General features: G+C 45.0%; 1 protein-coding gene across 1 annotated transcript in view; it reads left to right on the forward strand.

Moving 5' to 3' along the window:
- Positions 1–21992, forward strand: part of LOC147105233 (high mobility group protein HMG-I/HMG-Y-like) — a 134019-nt gene that overhangs the window by 50862 nt on the left and 61165 nt on the right. The window contains exon 5 of the mRNA XM_086011388.1: positions 11746–11796. Coding sequence (XP_085867514.1) covers positions 11746–11796 — 51 coding nt within the window. The remainder of the gene's footprint in view (positions 1–11745; positions 11797–21992) is intronic.

A 21992-nucleotide genomic window follows, 5' to 3' on the forward strand; every position in this document is an offset into this window, starting at 1 on the left:
AACTTTTTAGAGGCCACATCCCTTGTAAGATAAATTTTGTGGTCAAGATGTCTGATGATTTATTTTTTTCACACAGGATATATCGTTGTAATGACTGTTTTGTTATCTTAATCCCACTGGTGACCCACACTGATAACCCACAAAAAGCTGCCTTGTGGGTGGGTTTTCATGCCTGTGGTTTTCAATGAGGCAAATATTGTTAACCAATTTTATGTTGACTTTTGTACCACACACAAATAGAAATAAAGAAAATCTTGACCTTTTAGGACAAATACAATGACTACATTACAAAACTTTGTTCATTAAATTGGTTTGAAGTAGGAATGATCAAACTGGCCTTGGGTCAGATTTTCATTTAGTCCGACACTGAGCTCATATCAGTTCACACACATTTTATAAATTTAAAAGGTATGGGTACCAAGCAGGGGAATAGGATTAAGTGAAACGCTCTTTTCAAAGAGCTAGATGGGGCAGAGTGGGCCAAATGGGCTCCTTCTGTCCTGTAAAATTTACTGACTTTTCATCTTTTATTTTCTAAATTTGCTTTGTTTTTATCTTCCGTCTTTTTTCATAAGTTTGATTTTATTTGTCCTGGTTCAATTTATTTTTGTCTGCTTTATTTCATTTAAAGGCCTTATACTATGCAGACTCCGTTGTAATCCATGTTTATTTATGTTTTAACTTTAGCCAGCAATCAGGTTAATTCTGTTTTTCTTTTGATTATGTGCTTTGCTATTCTACATGTTGAGACACAACAGATTACATTAATTCTGAAGAAATAGCATTTAGTAAACTTACATTATGTCCAGTAAAAACACTGCCTATATGTATGTGTAAAGCGCAGTAACTATTTCACTCTTGTCTCTGCACTGATGCACTGTGTCGTGTATGGCTGCCTGGTAATCGTGCATTCTGCTGTATGTGAGCACGTTAGTATGAAATGCTTTATCAGTGCAAAAGTTGTTGAAGCACTTGCCCAATCAGATGTGCCACAGAATTGGCGCTGAGCAAAGCCTCCCCAATAGTCTGAATCTCAACCTCAGAAGACTAACCCTTTGTGAATATTTTTATTTCTCACACTAGGCATTTGCCTTTTTTCAGTAGGAACAGGGTTGGCTTATCTAAACTGTTAGTTTTGGGATCCTTGTAGATGGCAGAAAGAGGAGACTTTTATCCCATTAGTCTGGACTGGATTCAAACTCCAAGGAATATTGGTTTCACAGGCACCAGCAGTCTGCCAGTACCTTGCCCTACACAACAGCCTAGACAGTGAGTGTTGGCAGGCAATTTGACTGTGAAGAGCATCAAAACTGAGCCTAACCCGACATCCGCAAACAGACATTTTCCAACAGAAGTCAATTGATAGCAACCAGAAGTGGGAAACCTTGCTGATTATTTTTCTTTTGCCCAGCCTAAGGGTATTAAAGTCAATAATAGCACTCCAGTTGCTGCCCAGTTGAGGTTAGCTAACTCAGCATAGACTGAGGCCGGGATTTTACTAACCTCAGCGGGTCAGTGGCAGGCGATGTCGGTGGCATTTGTGCTGTCAGTGTTCTACAGCATTGAGGTGCTGCAAACACTGACAAGCTCTGCATAAAGGCACAGAGCTGCACCCAGGTTCTCCCATCAGAGCACAAAGGGAGGTCCTCTTCCCTTCCCATGGGCGGAAGAGACCTCCCCGGGAGATCAACACAGCCTGATTGCACATTGCAGAGGAGGGCACAAGCAGGGATGTGGTCTGGAGGACCTGGGTGCGGTGCCGCAAACATTTTAATTATCTTAGTAGATCACAAAATGTTAGTACAAAGCCACACTGAACCTCATCCTGCTGTGCCTCTCATCACATCCCCATCACTCTGCATTCCCTACCCTACTCCTGCACAATTACACACACCAACTTACCTTGCACCTCCACCCATCCCTCTATCTATATTATCACATCCCCATCTCACTAGCCACCCCTCATACTCACCCTCATCCTAGTGCAATCATACCAACTAACAACACACAAGGGTAGCCACTTGACAATGTGGTGTCAAACATTGAAACCCTTATTTGCAACACTTTGCATTCTTGGACAGATTTGTGTGCACCTTTGGAAGTGGCTTAGCGAGTTTCAGTGAATGGTGAGACATAACCTTACCCACCCCCTCCCCCCCCCCCCCCCCCCACCCGCAATGTTGATGAGTGTGAAATGATGGCTTGGGCATTGTAGGGATGCTTTATGGTGCTGGTGTGGGGTGGTGCCAACCTGGCGCATCATGTGGCAGCCAAGGTGTACAGCATCAAGTGAAGTAAGTCTGGCCTTGGTGAGGCCATCCCTTGCCTCCTGGCAGCAATGTGGTTGGGTGCTGATGCCCTCTGTCCTGTGCAACATCAGGTGATTGCGGAGAAGGTTGGTGTTGTTGTTGGTGCTGCTGGTGTGCCCAGTGCTGCTGGTGTTGGGGCTGATCGTGGTGGGATTCTGAGGACCAAGGTGAGAGAGTATAAATGGCACCGATGCTGATGGACTAGATGACCGAAGCGATCTGTCAATGGCGAGAGAGGTAATGAGGTCAGTCTGGATGGAGACTTGTGTAAAGACTTGCAGCATGGTGACTCTGTTGTGGAAATGCAGTGAAGAAGAGCTTGTGGCTGAGTGAAGATATTTCTGTAAGGTGGGAGCTTTTACTTTACATTTGAAGCTGTCAACTCAACAGCTGATTCAATGGCCACTGAACTCCCGCCTCAGCTTAACAGTCATGATCCACAACCAGCATGGACCCCATGAGCGAGCTGTCTAATGCATAAGGTAAGCTGAAAATCATTCTTAAGTGGCTCTAAACAAGCCACTAATGTCCTGAATTGGGTCCCCCGTCGCTGCATGTCGGATCTGCTCAGCACTGACAGACCCGACATTGGGAAAGGCACTTTCTCACCCAACCTGCCACTGATCGCGCCCGCTGACCCCCCCACAAAATTCCGGCCTGAGATTTGAATGTGGGACATTCTGGTCTATATGTTTTAGTATTGCATCAGGGCAATGCCTTCACTGATTAGGCTATCAGGAGCTCAATTACAGCATTTATTGAGACATTCAGGTAAGACATGTTAAGCAAGTCCGATTTGTATTCATTGATTTTGCATTAGTGAAAAGTGAAGATCTTTTTTGCTTCGGCAACTATTTGCACTGATACAGTGTCGGGATACATTCGGTGAAGATGGTACGGAGTTTGTGGTGGCGTTCAAAGATGATGGGGGAGAAATTCGGTTGTTGGCGCCACCGATTAACGCCTAAAGAGGCCGAGAAGTGGGGCGCTAGCCAATTTCCAGGCGGGCGCAGGGCGCCTAGCGCCTCGCCCCATATTGAGCATGCATTTAGCGCCGACGCTAAATCTTAGCGCCCGCTCATGGGCGCAGGCTGATTATGACGTCATTTGAGTGTGCAACGCCTTTTGGGCGCCCCGGACCGGAAATTCAGTGGTGCCCCCCTCCGTAGCGCCTGGCGCTAATAGTGATAGCTTACCTGGACCTTACCAAGTCGCTCTCGGGCTGGAGGAGCGTTATTTAAAGGGGACTGGTTGGTTTAAAAGCGGCAGCCATTTTTGGAGTACAACTTCCTCGAGAGCTACAAAGAGTTGCTGAGCTGCACACTGAGAGCCATTTGACCACCGAGCCAGCGCAGGCAGACGATCTTCAGCCTTCTGACCATCACCTTGCTGTTGGTGAGCCTTGACAACGGGGAACCTTCCTGTGGGCACTTATTATGGGGGCTGCATTGGAGGGGAACGTCCTGCTGCTGAATCATCTGGAAAGGGCACTGAGACGCTGGGAGAGGGGGGCGGGCATGGCCAGATGGAGGAGGGCCAGCAGACGTCGCCACAGCAGACCTTATGCTTGCAGGGTTTTCCGACAGCAGTTTTCCTACATGAACATGCCGGAGGAGCAGTGTGTCAGAAGGCTGCGATTTAGAAAGGAGGTGGTGACTGAGCTGTGCCAGCTGCTTCAGCCAGATCTGCAGCCTCAGATAAGGTGCAGGACATCTCTGTCGGTGGCTGAGAAGATGCCTGCTGGCCTGAACTTCTACGCGAGTGGCTCTTCTCAGGCTGTGTGTCAGAGGCTGATCAGAAGTAGCTTCTAGGCCCCTCTCACGGAATGCTTGCTGCCATTCCAAGACCAGGAATGGAACCGGTCTGATACCCCCAAGCCTGTGAAGGGCAAGATGCATGTAAATAGCAGGCATGGCCATTGTAAGTGTTTCATTACACAAAATGTGGTTCCTTCAAACATGAGAAAGCTATGGCAACAGAAAGCAATACTAATACACTGACACATAACTGCCTCTCACACCCGGGAGACTGTCCAAAACATAAATCACATTCCGACCATCTTCCTTGGCCTTGATTCCACTGCGCCAACCAAAGCATCCAATGCCCCATCAGTGAGGCGTTCCGCCCTCTGCCTCACCCTTTCCATGTCTTGCTAGGCTGGTGCGCCACAGGTAGGCTCCCACCGCTTTGAAGGCCTACAAGGTAGTGAGTGTGTCTGGTGATGCCAATTGACCTGCCCCTTTAAGAGCTGGCCGGCACCAGTGTGTCTCAGGGAAAGTGATTATTGACAGCACCCTGGCTGCGCCCCGCCGCCGCGAAATTGGGTTGCGCCGCCAGGTTAGCGCCTTAAGAGTAGCGTACAGCGCCTGATTTAGTGCCGCAATCACCTTTAGGGGTGCTGCAACCCAATATCGCGCTAAATTGTGCCTGGCGCTAAACTTTGCGCATCGCCAAGACTAGCGCCCCAAACACGGCTATACCGAATTTCTAGGCCGATGGCTTTGGTCTTCCCAATGTTTAGCTGGAGAAAATTACAGCTCATCCAAGACTGGATATCAGACAAAGAGTATGACAAAACAGAGCAGTGGAGTGGTTCAAAAGGATAATAGAGAAGTAGAGCTGAATGTCCTCAGTGTACATGTGAAAGCTGATCCAATGTCTGTGGATGTAGATGATGAAGAGGAGGATAAGAGACTCCAGAGATAATGGTGCAGGGATGGGAGGGAAGCCATTGCTGGTTATGCTCTGGCTATGATCGGAAGGTAAGAGTGGAACTAACAACAACAACTTTTATATTTGTATAGCGCATTCAACATAGAGAAACGTCCCCAAGCGACGGCAGTCTTGGCGTGTAGGGCAGAGAAAGATGGTGTCATTGACTATGTCAAAGGGTGCAGAGAGAACAAGGAGAGATAATGCAGCATGATCACAGTCAAAGAGAATGTTACATTGTGAGGTTGTTTCCGTGCTGCGGAAGGGTGGAAACCTAATTTGAGAGATTCAAACGTGGTAACCAATGAGGATTTTATAGGAAAGGCGAGAGAGGTGGAATGAGGTGAGGTGCATGAAGGAGGAGAAGGGGGAGAGACTAAGGTATGACTTGGTGATGAGAGCCATGTCACCACCGCAGTGGTTTAGGCAGGGCAGCAACGTTCCCGCTAAGCTGCGCGGCCGGGTCTGGTGGTTCGCGCAAGCCGCTCACCGGCTTTTCAATGGAAATAACCACACATGCGGGAAAACTGGCTGTGCAGCCAGTTAAAGGGACCACACACGAAAAAGAAATTACGGAACATTGCAGGTCAGGTGGTGGAAAGTATAGTGGGGTGCGATGGGGGAGCTTTGGTAAGGAGCAAGCTGTGGTCACATGTGAGCCAAGTTTCAGTCAAAGCTACGATGTCAATGCAATTATCCACAATAAAGTCGTGAATGCAACTCTGCCACCACCTTTGACATTGACAACAAATGTGTTTCTGACAGGGTGGCAGGTTACACATACAAGGCATGTTGGACCAACGGCCTTTGTATTCCAAGAGAGCTCAAATGGCACACACAGGCCTGAACTGTTTTAGTGACAGAGTTGGCATTGTTGGACTTTCGATAGACAGTGTTGTTATTCAAATGCCAACACTTGATTTTTACAAATAAGGAAAGTCTTGCTAGTGATACCTTTACGAATGTTCCACATTGCCCAGTGGTATCAGAATTGGTCAGTCAACCTTACAGTTCAACATCTGGCCAGTGTGGGCAATAAATTAGTCAACTGCACAAACTGCTTCCAGGTACACCTACACAAATGGACTGGAGCTGGTCTTGAAGAAATGGATCTGTCTGCAACTTGTAAAAATAAATCCAGCTTTAGGGACGAGTCAGCTCTAATGTTGCTTGATAGTAGTAGTTGTTGTGTAAGTTCTCTTCATTTCCATTGATTTCCAGAGTTATCCACATGGAAAGATGGAAGGTATAAACTTGATCATGATAACTCCTTACATTAAGCAGAGCCAAAGCAATCTCCCTTCCCCTCAGGAGAAATTTATTGCTCCAATCAGATTGTTATTTTTTCCCTCTGGATTCAATATTCTGGCCATTGAAATGTAACAATTACTAGCTAAAGCCAATTATCCGGTGTAGTGGAAACCTCATTGATGACTAAGAACTGTTCTATGAATTCAGCTTCTAGTTTTAAGTGAAAGATATTTCAGTTATTTAGTTTACAGATAGACTGGACTCTACCTTGTGAGTTCTTGGTAATTCTCAAGTATGTTAACATTTTTCTTAACTTGGGTTGAAATCCGTTTCAATCAGAGGGCATGTTGCAGTTTGGAGAAGCATATTATGTATCCAATTTGTAAAGGGCCTAATGATTTCATTCCAATTCCTGACGGAATTTGAACTTAATATGTAATAAACACCTACTGTCCTTTTGAACCGTTATATTCAGGTGACATGACATTTCCTAACTGGCTCATGCCAAATCAAGTATGGCTGGTTGACCACTAATGCCCTGGCTTTCACTTGGCTAAAAGAAATCTGCTAAAGAGATGAGGTCTTTGCATCCTTTCATGAATAATTGCCTAAAGCCTGCTGAGATGATACTGTCTCTCTTGGATTACTTAGACCCGATGGATCAGATGGTTTTTAATGTGCTTCCAGTCTTCCAATGGAGATGGAGGTATGAATGTACAAATCATACTGGATAATGACTTTGGCATTGTTATAGCCCAACTTAGCTAATTTTAACAAAAAACATTGCTCAGATGTGTTGTATGCATATTTCTTTCTTGTTGCAAAAAACATTTAACAGTTTCACTGATTCAACAAGGCCAATCATTGAAGTCATTTACAAGAAGGGCGCAGAATTTCAGGCTTGTAGGTCATAAATTTTAGTGAATGGTAGAAAGTGTTGAATTGTTATAAATAATATTTGACTGATTTTGGTTGAATTATAATTGCATCATAATGCGATGTTCATTTGCATTTTTTAATTTTATTATAAATATTTCTTTCTATCCCTAACCTAGAATTTTCACAACTGCATCTGTAAAATCTTGTGAAGATTTCCACTTGAGAATACCTATGTGGTTGTGTATCACCAGTTAAACATACATGCATTTTAAAGTACATTTTCATTATTGTAAATTAGACTTCTGCAGTCCTCTTAAGACTTAAAGTTTGCCTCTTTACGTGCCTGGGTTCATCAAATCTAGGGAATGGAAGTACATTCTGTGGTTCTTCATGGGGTTATTGTGGTCAGTTATACGCGCCAGAATTTCTGTTCCTGGATTTTTGTCATGGTTGGTCAGCATCATCACAGACTTGAACCATACTGGCCCTACTGAGCGACTTGGTATTTATCACTGAGTAAAATGAAAATGATGTTTTGCTATAAATATACAAATTTAAATAATTCTGGCGAGAGTAGCAAAAAGTAGAAACAAAATTGTTCAAGATATGACAATCTGAAAATTATATTTTGTATTTAGAAATTCTTTTATGTTGTGAAGAACTAGATTAGCCTCGAGGACACATTTGATCTATTACAGCAGTCTCTGACTGTAAACCTGTCATTCTTTTTGACCTTTCACGAGCCTGCTGCAGCATAGTTTCAATCAGATTAACTCAAAGTTCAGAGTGTTACTTTTGTCTGTTAATTGTTGACGATCTCTACCAAGTTGCATCATATAATTTACAGAATGTTGCACAGTTGTGAAATGTAATTGTGCTACATTTTTGGTTTGAACAGAAATACTCAGCAGGTCAGGCAGCATCTGTGGAGGGAGAAACAGAGTTAATGCTTCAGGTCAATGGCCTTTCGTCAGAACTGGAAAAGGTTAGGTTTTAAGCAAGTACAGAGGCAGGGGGGAGGAAAGAACAAAAGTGAAGGTCTGTGATGGGGTGGAAGGAGGAGAGATTAAATGACAAAAGGGTGCAAGGTGAAAGGAGATGGTAATGGGACAAGTAAAGAAACAAAAAATGGGTCTAGAGGAGGTGTAAATGGGAATATCAGAATCATCAGCAACAGCTGCCATCCAAAAAAATGGGGGCAGACGTTATGATCTGAAATTGTTGAACTCAATGTTCTGTCTATAACTTAAAACCTGTTACATTTCTAACCTTTTCCAGTTCTGACAAAAGGCCATCGACCTGAAATGTTACCTCTATTTCTCTCTCCACAGATGCTGCCTGACCTGCTGAGTATTTACAACATTTTCTGTTTTTATTTCAGATTTCCAGCATCCGCAGTATTTTCCTTTTGTAATAGGTAGTAGGTGTTTAGTGCACGTTGTTCAAATGTACATTCAGGTTTCATTCTACTCTTGTTAATTCAAAGCTGTTTTTTTTTAAATTTGAATTATCCAGTAATTTGAATTAAACCATGTAAATAAAATAGCACAGGAGGCATTTTGTATTTGGAAAAAATAACTAATTAATAGATAATTTGAATTAAGAGACCTTGAATTAAGAAGAGTAGACTGCATATAAAGGAATGAAAGAGATAACTCTATCAGCTAAAGTAAATCACTCCAAGCTGCCATGTCTTTTTGGTCTAGTGCACTACATTGTTTCAGATCCACAAACCACAGCAAAAGGTGGTTTAAAAACAAACTGGCCTTACTGTTATTATATTGGTGGATGTAGCATTTATAAAATTTGCAGCAACGTTTAAGTCTATTTTTAAATAGCTACTAAGGATTGTTTGCAATAAAAAGTGATTTTGATCTTTCACTTCACACACCTCAATCAGTTCAACCCAGAAGTGTCTTTTCAGACTTCTTTCTAAAGTGAGGCTTTTGCAGATTTTACTTTAAAGGGTTGTAAAAATCTGTGCAGCGTGTGCCTGTATTTCCAGTATGTGTTCCCAGTGAACAAGGCTCCACGCTGGGAGCACAAACTTGCAAAATAACCCTTTAGGTGTGAGCAGGCTATTCAGTCATGGGAGAATCCATGGCCGAGCCCAATCTCACCTTAAGGTATGTATATAAGTGCGTGTCTGCGCACACGTTTCAACAGGAGTCGCCGGTTAGCAATCGGGAGTGGGAAGCTGGCTGATTTCTCTCTCGCTCTGCCCAATAAAAAGGTACTGACACCCGTCGTGGTGCCCAACCACTGCCCTGGCAAAGGTTAGATAATTCTACACACCCAGTGATTGATCCTGGGTGCTTCCTGCTCTGTGTGGCTCAATTCTACACTGGACTTCCCAACTGAATCATTAGGGAATCCTTGCAGAATTTTTAAAAGAACTAGATTTCTGTAGTAGTAGAATGATGAGCAGAATGTTACAAAACTCCCCCCACCCTTTTTTGGGGGGCTGACGAGAGGTCCCTTTGCATCATCAAAGAACTAGAGCTATAGATTTCTGTATGTCTGCAGCCTGACTCTATTTCCAATACTTTGCTTGGACCAAAGATAGATGTACAAAATCGGCTTACTACTTTATTTGTCTTGTAGAGGCAAGCGGCACTGATGATTTTAAGGCTACACATTCTAATAATAACACAGACACAAATTGTTAAATATTTGCTAACGGTCTCAATTGCACAATTTACTGACTTATGAGACACTATAAATTTTAGAATATTTTGGCCGTTTAGGCTAATTCCAACTTGAACACAATGTCCTTCTCTTTGTATTCCATTCCAGGATGTTTTCACTGTTTTAGCCTAACATCTCTCCCATTACTCCCCTTTCGAATCCCTTCAGTCTGGCTTTAGTCCAGTCCCAGCACTGAAACCACCCCAGGCAAAGATCCTTTATGACTGTGATTGTGAAGTCTTATCCCTCCTCTTTGTTCTCAACCTTTCCACAGTTTTTGATATGGTTGGTCACTCCATCCTGTTTTGTTTCCTCGCCTCTGTGGTGCAACTTCAAGAAAATGCCTTTTTAAAATTTCATTGCTACCCATCCCAGTGTGCCCAGCACAGCTCTGATGATGGATTTTCCACTCATGCCCACAGGCTCTGGTATGGCTCGAGGTCCCAGCCTTTTCTCTGTCCACGGCACCCAGCTCCCAATTCCATTGCTCTATTCAGTTGCTTACTCAATCTGAATTTGATAGTGCGCAACTACGGTGCTGAGTTTCAAAGCCCACATCCATTCCATCTCCAAGACCACCTATTTCCATCTCTGAAACATTACCTCCTCAGTCCCTACTTTGTCCACATTGGCACTGAAATTCTCACCCATCCCTTTGTCACTCAAGGTTTGACTTTTCTGATATACTCCTAGCCAACTTCAGAAGCCTCACCCTATGTAAACTCCAATTTATCCAAAACGTCACTATTTGCAACCTAGCCAATATGAAATCACACTAATATATCAGCTGTGCACTCAGCAACCTCTACTGCCTCCCATTCCAAATGTATTCATTTAAAAATCCTCATCCTCATCCTCATTACAAATTTCCCCATGGTCTGACTGCACTCTACATCCTCCTACAACCCTATTTCCCAGCTTGCATCCTCCATTCTTCTGAGTCTGGACTATATCCATCTACTTCTCCTGCTACTATCCTGCACTGGTGATCAAGTCTTCAACCATGGGCCCGGCATTGGAATTCTGTTCTTAAATCCGTTCTCCGTGCTGTGTCTCTTATTTTCAAAAGCCTCCACAGATTTGAGTACAGGAGCAAGGATGTCTTACTACAGTTATACAGGGCCTTGGTGAGACCACACCTGGAGTACTGTGTGCAGTTTTGGTCTCCTTACCATAAGAAAGGATATACTTGCCATAGAGGGAGTGCAGCGAAGGTTCACCAGACTGATTCTTGGGATGGCAGGACTGTCGTATGAGGAGAGATTGGGTCGACAAGGCCTGTATTCATTAGAGTTTAGAAGAATGAGAGGGGATCTCATTGAAACGTATAAAATTCTGACAGGGCTAGACAGACTGGATGCAGGGAGGATGTTTCCCCTGGCTGGGGGGTCTAGAACGAGGGGTCACAGTCTCAGGATACGGGGTAGGACATTTAGGACTGAGATGAGGAGAAATTTCTTCACTCAGAGGGTGGTGAACCTGTGGAATTCTCTACCACAGAAGGCTGTGGAGGCCAAGTCACTGAATATATTTAAGAAGGAGATAGATAGATTTCTAGACACAAAAGGCATCAAGGGGTATGGGGAGAGAGCGGGAATATGGTATTGAGATAGAGGATCAGCCATGATCATATTGAATGGCGGAGCAGGCTCGAAGGGCCGAATGGCCTACTGCTGCTCCTATTTTTCTATGTTTCTATGTTTCTATTTCCATCTTTGGTCACCTTCCCTAACCTTCTCCCAGTTGCTGGATGGTTTCTGAAGCATCTAGGTGTTTTTTTTGCTACATTTAAGCTGTTGTATAAGTGCAAGTTATTTTTATAATAACTGTGAAAAATGAAGATTGGTAAACCAGAGTCACACCCTCATTGGTTTGCATGCTAACTATGTTTTCCATGGAATTCCAGAAAGCTGAAACCTCAGGAGCAAAAAAACCCAGAGGTAGACCAAGAAAAAGGGTAAGCAATTTGTCTTCTCATGTAAAAGCATTTCTTCACTAACAGTGCTTGCTATTTTTTTCCATTTTAAACCTTGCTTTAACTCTGCTTTAGTGGTGTGGTTTTCTCAAAGCCATGTAAATCTAAATTACACCTCCAAAAAGTTTATTTTCTATTACATCAAAGGTATTCTGCGTAAGTAAAAATCTCACAACACAACGCTACTCATCGTGCAAAGTTTAGGTATGAACTTTATTATCTTTTTGCATGTTATGTCATGTCTGCCATGCTTATCACACACCTGCCACATAACTCAAAGAAAAGGTGAAAGCAGCCATAAGATTATCAGAACAGTTATACTTGAATTATACATTACCAGGAATAACCAATAGCTGGCAATGAATGTAAGGCAACTAATCCAATTTGCTCAATCGTTGCTTCTGACTCACTCTCTCTTATTATCTTAAATGTAACTGCATTCACTTTCTGAATACACCGACTTTCGTACAAAGGAACCATTAAGTCAGATCTCTTGGAAGTTAAACCTGCAAATAAATCATTTTTAAAGCTGAGGCTGAATGAAAACTGGGAGCTGCTGGATCACAGTTTATCTACAATAAGTTACTGAGCATTCTCAGAGTCTGGAGCCATTTACAAATTCTAATGACAGTTATTATTGCTACTCACTTAAGAGCTTGTATCACTCCTGACCAGTTGAAATTAAACGTTAGGTGAATTAATTTTTTTTCCCTCTTTCAATGAACATGCTTTTAGTCTGCGAAGCTGCCAAATCATTTACTTTTACACTATACTATGGTAGGTCTCAAAGACACACATGTGAGGATTGATTCAAAACTTGAGGATAGGGGACACAGTGTATCGTTATCAATCATACGCCTTGTGCTTAGTAAGGGAGATGAGCTTACCAGGAAAGTAGAATTTTTAAAATGGTGCAAAAGTAATAATGAGATTTCAAAAGTAACTGAAACTGCTGTGTGGGACAGAAAGAGCTGGTATAGGAGGGATAGGGTACAGCAGAACAGAGTGAGAGCTATGAGACATGAGGGACATTGAAGCAGCTATTGAAAACTAGATGGGGGGGTGGGGGAAAGGATGTAGAAAGGAAATTATATCCCACACGACAGTGATCTAAGAGCGGATGTTAACAAACAGATGGTATTGTTGCTAACTGTCAGCCTTTCGCAGAGTCAGCTTTTCCAGCCCTCTTCATACAGGGCCTGACAAAACATCTCATTACTGAAGTCACCCTATAATGCCTTGTGGGTGACACATTTCACACCCCACCCGATTTACCTTTCCATGACTACAAAATTGAAATACAGATCTGTTTCACAGTTGAGGTTCAGCCTCTTCCTTTGTCATGAATTTTTCACTAATTTGGAATGCAAAAGCCTTGGAGTTGGAAGAGACAGTGCAAGCGAATGCAGACTGCTGGTAGTATCGAGTATCGGGGAGGTGCTTATTGGGGAAAAACACTTTCCCTATACTCTGAACTGACTCAATGACAAACTCTGCTGATCTCTACCCACTTTGAAATTAGGAAGTCAGGGCCATCAGTAAACTTTCTCCCTCACTTTATGCAATGACCCCTACGTCAGACGGTGTGTTATAATCAATTAATTAAAAAAACGTTGTCAGTATTTACTGTAGGTGGTTGGGGTGGAAAAGCTAAGTAAAGATGAATGCTCCCAAGAATAGGAGAGACAGAGAAATGCAAACTAGTATTTGATTAATGCATAAAGTAAGAACTGAGCGACTCAGAGAAGATCTCGGGCTAGAAATTCGGCTCTGTAGCGCCCGATTTTTCATTTTGTGATGAAAATGGCGTCTGCGCCGGGCACATTTCTGGACACTTCTAGTGCGTGCCGCACCAGACGCCATCTTGGTGAGGGCAGTAGGGCTGGCGTTAGGAGCGTGCGCCAGAAGTATGTAGACTAGGCAGATTGTGACGTCAATCAGCGTGCAACACTTGAGGATTTTTCGTCCTCAGCGCTGGAGCTAACGCCCTGTCTTAACCTCGCACAGCTGAACATGCGTTCAGCAGCAACACGGACCCCCCCCCCCACCAGCGATATTTAAAGGGATCAGCAACCACTCTACGGTTAGCGATCCCCGTGCCCGTTTTCGGGAGCTAAAACATTTCTAGGCCCTCTTCTTAATACCACTTCATTGAGGCGCAACTACTTTGGGGATTATTTTGGCCAAAGGGTGAAAACTGGCGCTAAATGGGTGCTGTACTAATAAGACACGCCTGTTTGAAAGTCTGGATTTAGCACCTGATTTTGGTCCTAATTGCTGATTACCATAATTTGAATTTGCCTGGAGATGCTAATCCAGAAATCTGCAGGTTTAGCACTCGAGCTGATTAGATGCAATTTTTGTGGAGCAGTGTATGTGGGCTCCTCGCACCCACTTCTACCGAAGGTGTGGAGTGCTCTGGCTGGTGCACCAGTACGTTGCAGGATGGCGCAAGGACCGAGGGAGAGGGGCAAAGGTTCTCGGTCGCAGCACTGGAGGTCCTGGTAGAGGAGGTCCAGAGAAAGAGGGATGTCCTGTACCCGCAGGAGGAAAGGACACCACCTTTGCCCTCCTGTTCCTCTCTCCTGCAGCAGCTGGTGCTGCTCTGCCTGGCCTCATGTCCTGATCCCATTCCTCATTCAGACCAAGAGGGACCCTTACCAGGATGCCAATGACCAAGCACTTCCTTTCTCCTTGTGACTCCTATCAGGTATCCAATAAGGGAGAGTAGCCCAGCACTTGCTCTTTTTAGGTGAATTCCTCAGAGAATTTCCGGAATAAATGTTGCTTGAGTGTTGGTGAAGTCTTGACAAAGTGTCCCAGAACGTCTCCCAAATACAATAGCAAAATATTGCGGATGCTGGAAATCTGAAATAAGAACAGAAAATGCTGGAAACACTCAGCAGGTCAGGCAGCATCGAGAAGAGACAAACAGAGTTAACGTTTCGGGTCGAGGACCCTTCATTAGAACTGGAAAAGTTTAGAGAAGTAACAGATTTTTAAACAAGTGCAGGGGCGGGGACAGGGAGGAGGGGAGGAAGGGAGGAGGGGAGGAAAGAAGAAAGGGAGGGACTGTGATAGGCTGGAAGGCAGGAGAGATTGACTTACAAAAGGGATGATGGTGCAAGGCAAAAAGAGATGGTAATGGAACAAGTTAAGAAACAAAAGATGACTCTAGATGAGGTCTCAATTTCTCTGCTCCCCTCACTCATTCCAACCTACCTCCCTCTGAACTTGCAGCACTTCGTTCTCTCTGATCCAACCCTAACATTGTCATTAAACCTGCTGACATGGGTGGTGCTGTTGTTGTTTGGTGAACCGACCTCTACCTAGCGGAGGCTGAACGGCAACTCTCCGACACCTCCTCCTACCTCCCCCTGGACCATGACCCCACTACCAAACATCAAGCAATCATTTCCAAGACTGTCACTGACCTCATCTCCTCTGAAGATCTTCCCTCCTTACCCTAACCCTAACCCTAACCTCATAGTCCCCCAACCCCGCATAGCCCACTTCTACCTCCTTTCCAAGATCCACAAACAGGACTGCCCTGGTAGACCCGTCGTTTCAGCCTGTTCTTGCCCCACGGAACTGATTTCTTCCTATCTCGACTCTATTTTTTCTCCCCTTGTCCAGTCTCTTCCCACCTATATTCACGACTCTTCCGACGCCCTCCGCCACTTTAACAGTTTCCAGTTTCCTGGCCCCAACCATCTCCTTTTCACTTTGGACGTCCAATCCCTCTACACCTCCATCCCCCACCAGGACGGCTTGAGGGCACTCCACTTCTTCCTTGAACAGAGACCCAACCAGTCTCCATCTACCACTACCCTCCTCCGCCTGGCTGAACTTGTTCTCACATTGAACAACTTCTCCTATGACTCCACTCACTTCCTCCAAATTAAAGGTGTTGCTATGGGAACCCGCATGGGCCCTAGCTATACCTGCCTTTTCGTGGGATATGTGGAACATTCTTTGTTCCAGTCCTACTCACGTCCCCTCCCTCACCTCTTTTTCTGGTACATTGATGACTGTATTGGTGCCGTTTCCTGCTCTCGCCCTGAACTAGAAAATTTCATTCACTTTGCTTCCAATTTCCACCCTTCCCTCACCTTCACATGGTCCATCTCCGACTCTTTCCTTCCCTTCCTCGACTTCTCTGTCTCTATTTCTGGGGATAGGCTATCAACCAACATCCACAATAAGCCCACTGACTCCCACAGCTACCTGGTCTACACTCCCTCCCACCCCACTTTCTGTAAGGATTCTATTCCATTCTCCCAGTTTCTCCGTCTCCGCCAGCTCTGTTCTGACGATGCCACCTTCCATACTAGTGCTTCCGATATGTCTTCCTTTTTCCTCAACCAAGGATTCCCCTCTACCATGGTTGACATGGCCCTCAACCTTGTCCGTTCCATTTCCTGCACTTCTGTTCTCACCACTTCCCCTCCCTCCCAGACTCACGATAGGGTTCCCCTTGACCTCACCTTTCACCCCACCAGCCTTCACAATCAATGGATTATCCTGCGCCATTTCCGCCACCTCCAACGTGATCCCACCACCAAACACATCTTCCCCTCCCCCCCCCCCTTTCAGCATTCCGAAGGGATCGCTCCCTCCGCAACACCTTGGTCCACTCCTCTATCACCCCCAATACCCCTTCCACTTCGCCCGGCACCTTCCCGTGCATGCGCAGGAAATGCAACACCCGCCCTTTTACCTCCTCTCTTCCCACTGTCCAGGGCCCCAAACACTCCTTCGAGGTGAAACAGCGATTTACTTGTACTTCTTACAATTTAGTATACTGTATTCGCTGCTCACGATGCAGACTCCTCTACAATGGGGAGACCAAACGCAGATTGGGTGACTGCTTTACGGAAAACCTCAGTTCAGTCCGTGAGCGTGACCCCGAGCTTCCATAGAAACATAGAAAATAGGAGCAGGAGTAGGCCATTCGGCCCTTCGAGCCTGCTCCGCCATTCAACGAGATCATGGCTGATCATCCAAACCCTAGCACCCGGTCCCTACACCGACAGCCATCCCACCCAAGCCCTATCCCCGTAACCCCACGTATTTAATCCCCCCTAACACTAAGGGCCAATTTTTTTATCATGGCCAATCAACCTAACCCGCACATCTTTGGACTGTGGGAGGAAACCGGAGCACCCGGAGGAAACCCACGCAAACACGGGGAGAATGTGCAAACTCCACACAGACAGTCACCCGAGGCCAGATTTGAACCCGGGTCCCTGGCACTGTGAGGCAACAGTGCTAACCACTATGCCACTGTGCCGTCACTTTAATTCTCTGCTCCGCTCCTACTCTGATCTCTCCATCCTCGGCCTCTTAGACTGTTCCAACGTAAGCTCGAGGAACAGCACCTCATCTTTCGATTAGGCACTTTACAGCCTTCAGGACTCAACATAGAGCTCCACAATTTCAGACCATTACCTCGGCCCCTATATTTTTCCCTTTTTTTCTCACATGGCAGCTGTTGATGATTCTGCCATCGCCATTTACACCTCATCGAGAGTCATCTTTTGTTTCTTAACTTGTCCCATTACCTTCTCTTTTTGCCTTGCACCACCATCCCTTTTGTCAGTCGATCTCTCCTGCCTTCCATCCTATCACAGTCCCTCCCTTTGTTCTTTCCTCCCCATCTCCCTGTCCCTGCCCCTGCACTTGCTTAAAAATCTGTTACTTCACTAATCTTTTCCAGTTCTGACGAAGGGTCCGTGACCCGAAACGTTGACTCTGTTTCTCTCTCCTCGATGCTGCCTGACCTGCTGAGTGTTTCCAGCATTTTCTGTTCTTATTCCAGAAAGTCTCCTGATGAGTTGCCGAGGTCCTCCTCACAGCTTCAGCAGCAGTGAACATGAAATGGTGAGTATCCATTTAAGTAGCGCTTGAAATCGACATCACGCTGTGTTTACTTGCAAACAGCTGGTTGCTGTTGGGAGTGGGTGTTCGTTGAAGCGCTAGCCACCAAAATGCCGTTCAGCCTCATTAATGAGCGCTAGCAGGCATTTTAAGTGGCAATCAGCTGTTTAACGAGCCTCCGGGTGGCTGTTCCTAGCACTGGCTTCAACTTCTTTACCAAGATGGTATCTTGCACTAAACATGGGCTAAACTGGCATTTCAGCTCAAGACCTTACCTTGGTCACCTCAGAGAATCGTTACCGCCTGAACGCGCTGCCGAAAATCATCCCCCTAATGTCTTGTTTATTAATAGCTTCCCTCAGCTTTAACAACAAGTAAGACAAACCATGGACTTCTTTATCACCCAGTTAGAGACTATCCATTCAACTGCCTCTGCTGCTTCACTCCTTCCCCTTGCTTGCCAAACAAAACCTTCCAGCCCAGAATTAAACAATTCCAGCTTTATTTAATTAACAGAGTTTCCATTCCCCAGCTGCCATGGTGGGGTTTGAACTCGAGTCTCCTGATCATTAGGCCAAGCCTCTGGATTACTAGTCCAGTAAAATAACAAATGTGCAACCGTACCATAGGGTATGGCAGCATAGTGCCTATGGCCAAGGTAACTGATGGTGCAAGGGTCAAGGATGTCTCGGAGCGGGTGCAGAGCATTCTGAAGGGGGAGGGGGATCAGCCAGTTGTCGTGGTACATGTAGGTACCAACGATGTAGGTAAAAAGAGGGAGGAGGTCCTACAAGCTGAATTTAGGGAGTTAGGAGCTAAATTGAAAAGTAGGACCTCAAAGGTAGTAATCTCTGGATTGCTACCAGTGCCACGAGCGATTAAGTTTAGAGAGAGTAAGATAGATAAGCTAAATACGTGGCTTGAGCAGTGGTGCAAGGGAGAGGGATTTAAATTCTTGAGGCATTGGAACCAGTTCTTGGGGAGGAGTGACCTGTACCAAGGGGACGGTCTACACCTGAACTGTGAGGGAGCCGATGTCCTCGGGGTAATATTTTCTAGGGCGGTTCGGGAGGATTTAAACTAATTTGGCAGGGGGATGGGAACCTAGGTAGTGGAAAAGAGGGAAGTCATATGAAGTTAGAAATAGATGGTAGAAAGGTGAGAAGCAATAAGCAAAGGAGAGAAACACAAAGGGCCAAACTAATTCATAATGAGAGTGTGAAAAAAGCAAGCCTGAAGGCTTTGTATCTTAATGCTAGAAGCATTAGGAACAAGGTGGATGAATTAGTTGTGGAAATAGAGGTAAACAAGTATGATTTGATTGGGATTACAGAAACATGGCTGCAGGGTGGGCAAGGCTGGGAACTTAACATCCAGGGATATACAATATTTAGGAAGGATCGGCAAAAAGGTAGGGGAGGTGGGGTAGCATTGCTGGTAAAGGAGGGGATTAATGCAATGGAAAGGAAGGATATTAACTCGGATGAAACGGAATCTGTATGGGTAGAAATGAGAAATAGCAAGGGGAGGAAAACGTTAGTGGGTGTGATATATAGGCCTCCAAATAGTAATATGGAGGTGAGGGAAGGCATAAAAAGGGAAATTAGAGAAGCGTGCGATAAGAGCACAGCTGTCATCATGGGTGACTTTAATTTACATATTGATTGGACTACCCAAATTAGTAAAAATTCTGAGGAGGAGGAATTCCTGGAATGTTTTCGGGACGGTTATCTGGACCAATATGTCGAGGAGCCGACTCGAGATCAGGCCATTTTAGACTGGGTATTGTGCAATGAGAAGGGACTTATCAGCAATCTTCTTGTACGAGGCCCCTTGGGTCAGAGCGATCATAATATGATCGAGCTCTCAGTCGAGATGGAGAGTGAGGAAATTGAATCAGAGACTAAGGTCCAGAACTTAAATAAAGGGAATTACGAGGGTATGAGACGGGAATTGGGTAAGATTGATTGGGTGGTGTTTCTGGGGGGATTGACAGTGGATAGACAATGGCAAGCATTCAAAGATAGAATGGAAGAATTCCAGAACATGTTTATACCGGTTTGGCATAAAAATAAACCTAAAAAGGTGACTCAACCGTGGATAACGAGGGAAATTAGGGACAGCATAAAATCAAAAAAAAGGGCATATCAACTGGCAAAAAAAAGCACCAGACCGGAAGATTGGGGGCAGTACAGGATACAGCAAAAGAGGACAAAGGGATTAATCAGGAAGGGGAAAATAGAATACGAAAGTAAACTTGCAGCAAACATAAAGACAGACTGCAAAAGCTTTTATCGGTATATCAGGAGGAAAAGACTGGTAAAATCCCAAGTCAGTCCCTTGCAGTCCGATTCGGGAGAATATATAATGGAGAATAAGGAAATGGCAGACCAATTAAACTCATACTTTGGTTCTGTATTCACAAAGGAGGACACAAATAACCTCCCAGGAATATCGGCAAACATAGGGACTAATGAGAGGGAGGAGCTGACAGAAATATGGTGTTGGGTAAGTTGAGGGGACTGAAGGCCGACAAATCCCCGGGGCCTGATAAACTACATCCTAGGGTACTTAAGGAGGTGGCCCTGGAGATAGCAGATGCTCTAAGGATCATCTTCCGGAACTCCATTGACTCGGGAACAGTACCCGTGGATTGGAGGGTAGCTAATGTTACCCCAATATTTAAAAAGGGGGGTAGAGAGAAAGCAGGGAATTATAGACCAGTAAGCCTTACATCGGTTGTGGGCAAAATGCTAGAGTCCATTATTAAGGATAAAATAGCGGAGCACTTGACAAATGGGGAAAGGATCGGACAGAGTCAACATGGATTTACAAAGGGTAAATCGTGTTTGACTAATCTGCTGGAATTTTTTGAGGAAGTAACTGGTAAAATAGATGGGGGAGAGCCAGTGGATGTGGTGTACCTTGACTTCCAGAAAGCCTTCGATAAGGTTCCACACAAAAGATTATCATGCAAAATTAAGGCTCATGGGATTGGGGGCAAAGTATTAACGTGGATAGAGAACTGGCTGGCGGATAGAAAACAGAGAGTTGGAATAAACGGCTCGTTTTCGGAGTGGCAGGCAGTGACCAGCGGGGTGCCGCAAGGATCTGTCCTGGGACCCCAGCTGTTCACAATATATATAAATGATCTGGATCAGGGAATTGGATGCAATATTTCCAAATTCGCTGACGACACTAAACTAGGAGGGGGGGTGGGCTCTGATGAGGATGTCAGGAGGCTACAGTGCGATTTGGACAGGTTGGGGGAATGGGCGGATACGTGGCAGATGCACTATAATGTGGATAAATGCGAGGTTATCCACTTTGGGGGTAAAAACAGGAGGGTGGATTATTATCTAAATGGCAATAGATTGGGAGATGGGGAAGTGCAGAGGGACCTGGGTGTTCTTGTGCACCAGTCACTGAAGGAGAGCATGCAGGTGCAACAGGCGATTAAGAAGGCAAATGGTATGTTGGCCTTCATATCAAGGGGGTTCGAGTATAGGAATAGGGATACCTTACTACAGCTGTACAAGGTGTTGGTGAGACCGCATCTGGAGTATTGTGTACAGTTTTGGTCGCCCCATCTGCGGAAGGATGTTCTTGCCATGGAAAGAGTGCAGCGGCGATTCACCAGGCTGATACCTGGAATGGCGGGAATGACCTACGAGGAGAGATTGAATAGTTTGGGCTTGTACTCACTGGAGTTTAGAAGATTGAGAGGGGATCTCATCGAAACATATAAAATTATGGCAGGCCTGGACAGGCTGAATTCAGAGAGAATGTTTCCAATGGCAGGGGAGCACAGAACCAGGGGCCACAGTCTAAAAATAGCGGGCAAATCATTTAAAACAGAGATGAGGAAGAATTTCTTCACTCAAAGAGTGGTGAGCCTGTGGAATTCCCTGCCACAGAGGGCTGTGAAGGCTAATTCAATAAATATTTTCAAGAGAGAATTGGATATATTTCTGAAGGCTAAGGGGATTAAGGGTTACGGAGAAAAGGCGGGGACAGGGTACTGAACTGGTAAGATCAGCTATGATCTCAGACGAAGATCAGCCATGATCTCATTGAATGGCGGAGCAGGCTCGAAGGGCCGAATGGCCTACTCCTGTTCCTATCTCTATGTTTCTATGTTTCTATCTCTAGCCAAGCTGTTCCAGTACAGCTATACCACTGGCATCTACCCAACAATGTGGGAAAGTGTCCAGGTATGTTTTGTCCACAAAAAGCAGAACAAATCCAATCCGGCCAATTACCAACCAGTCTACTCTCAATCATCAGCAAAGTGATGG

This window comes from Somniosus microcephalus, chromosome 18 (assembly GCF_052327205.1).
Source record: "Somniosus microcephalus isolate GS21.2 chromosome 18, FLI_Smic_1.0, whole genome shotgun sequence".
Taxonomy (NCBI): domain Eukaryota; kingdom Metazoa; phylum Chordata; class Chondrichthyes; order Squaliformes; family Somniosidae; genus Somniosus; species Somniosus microcephalus.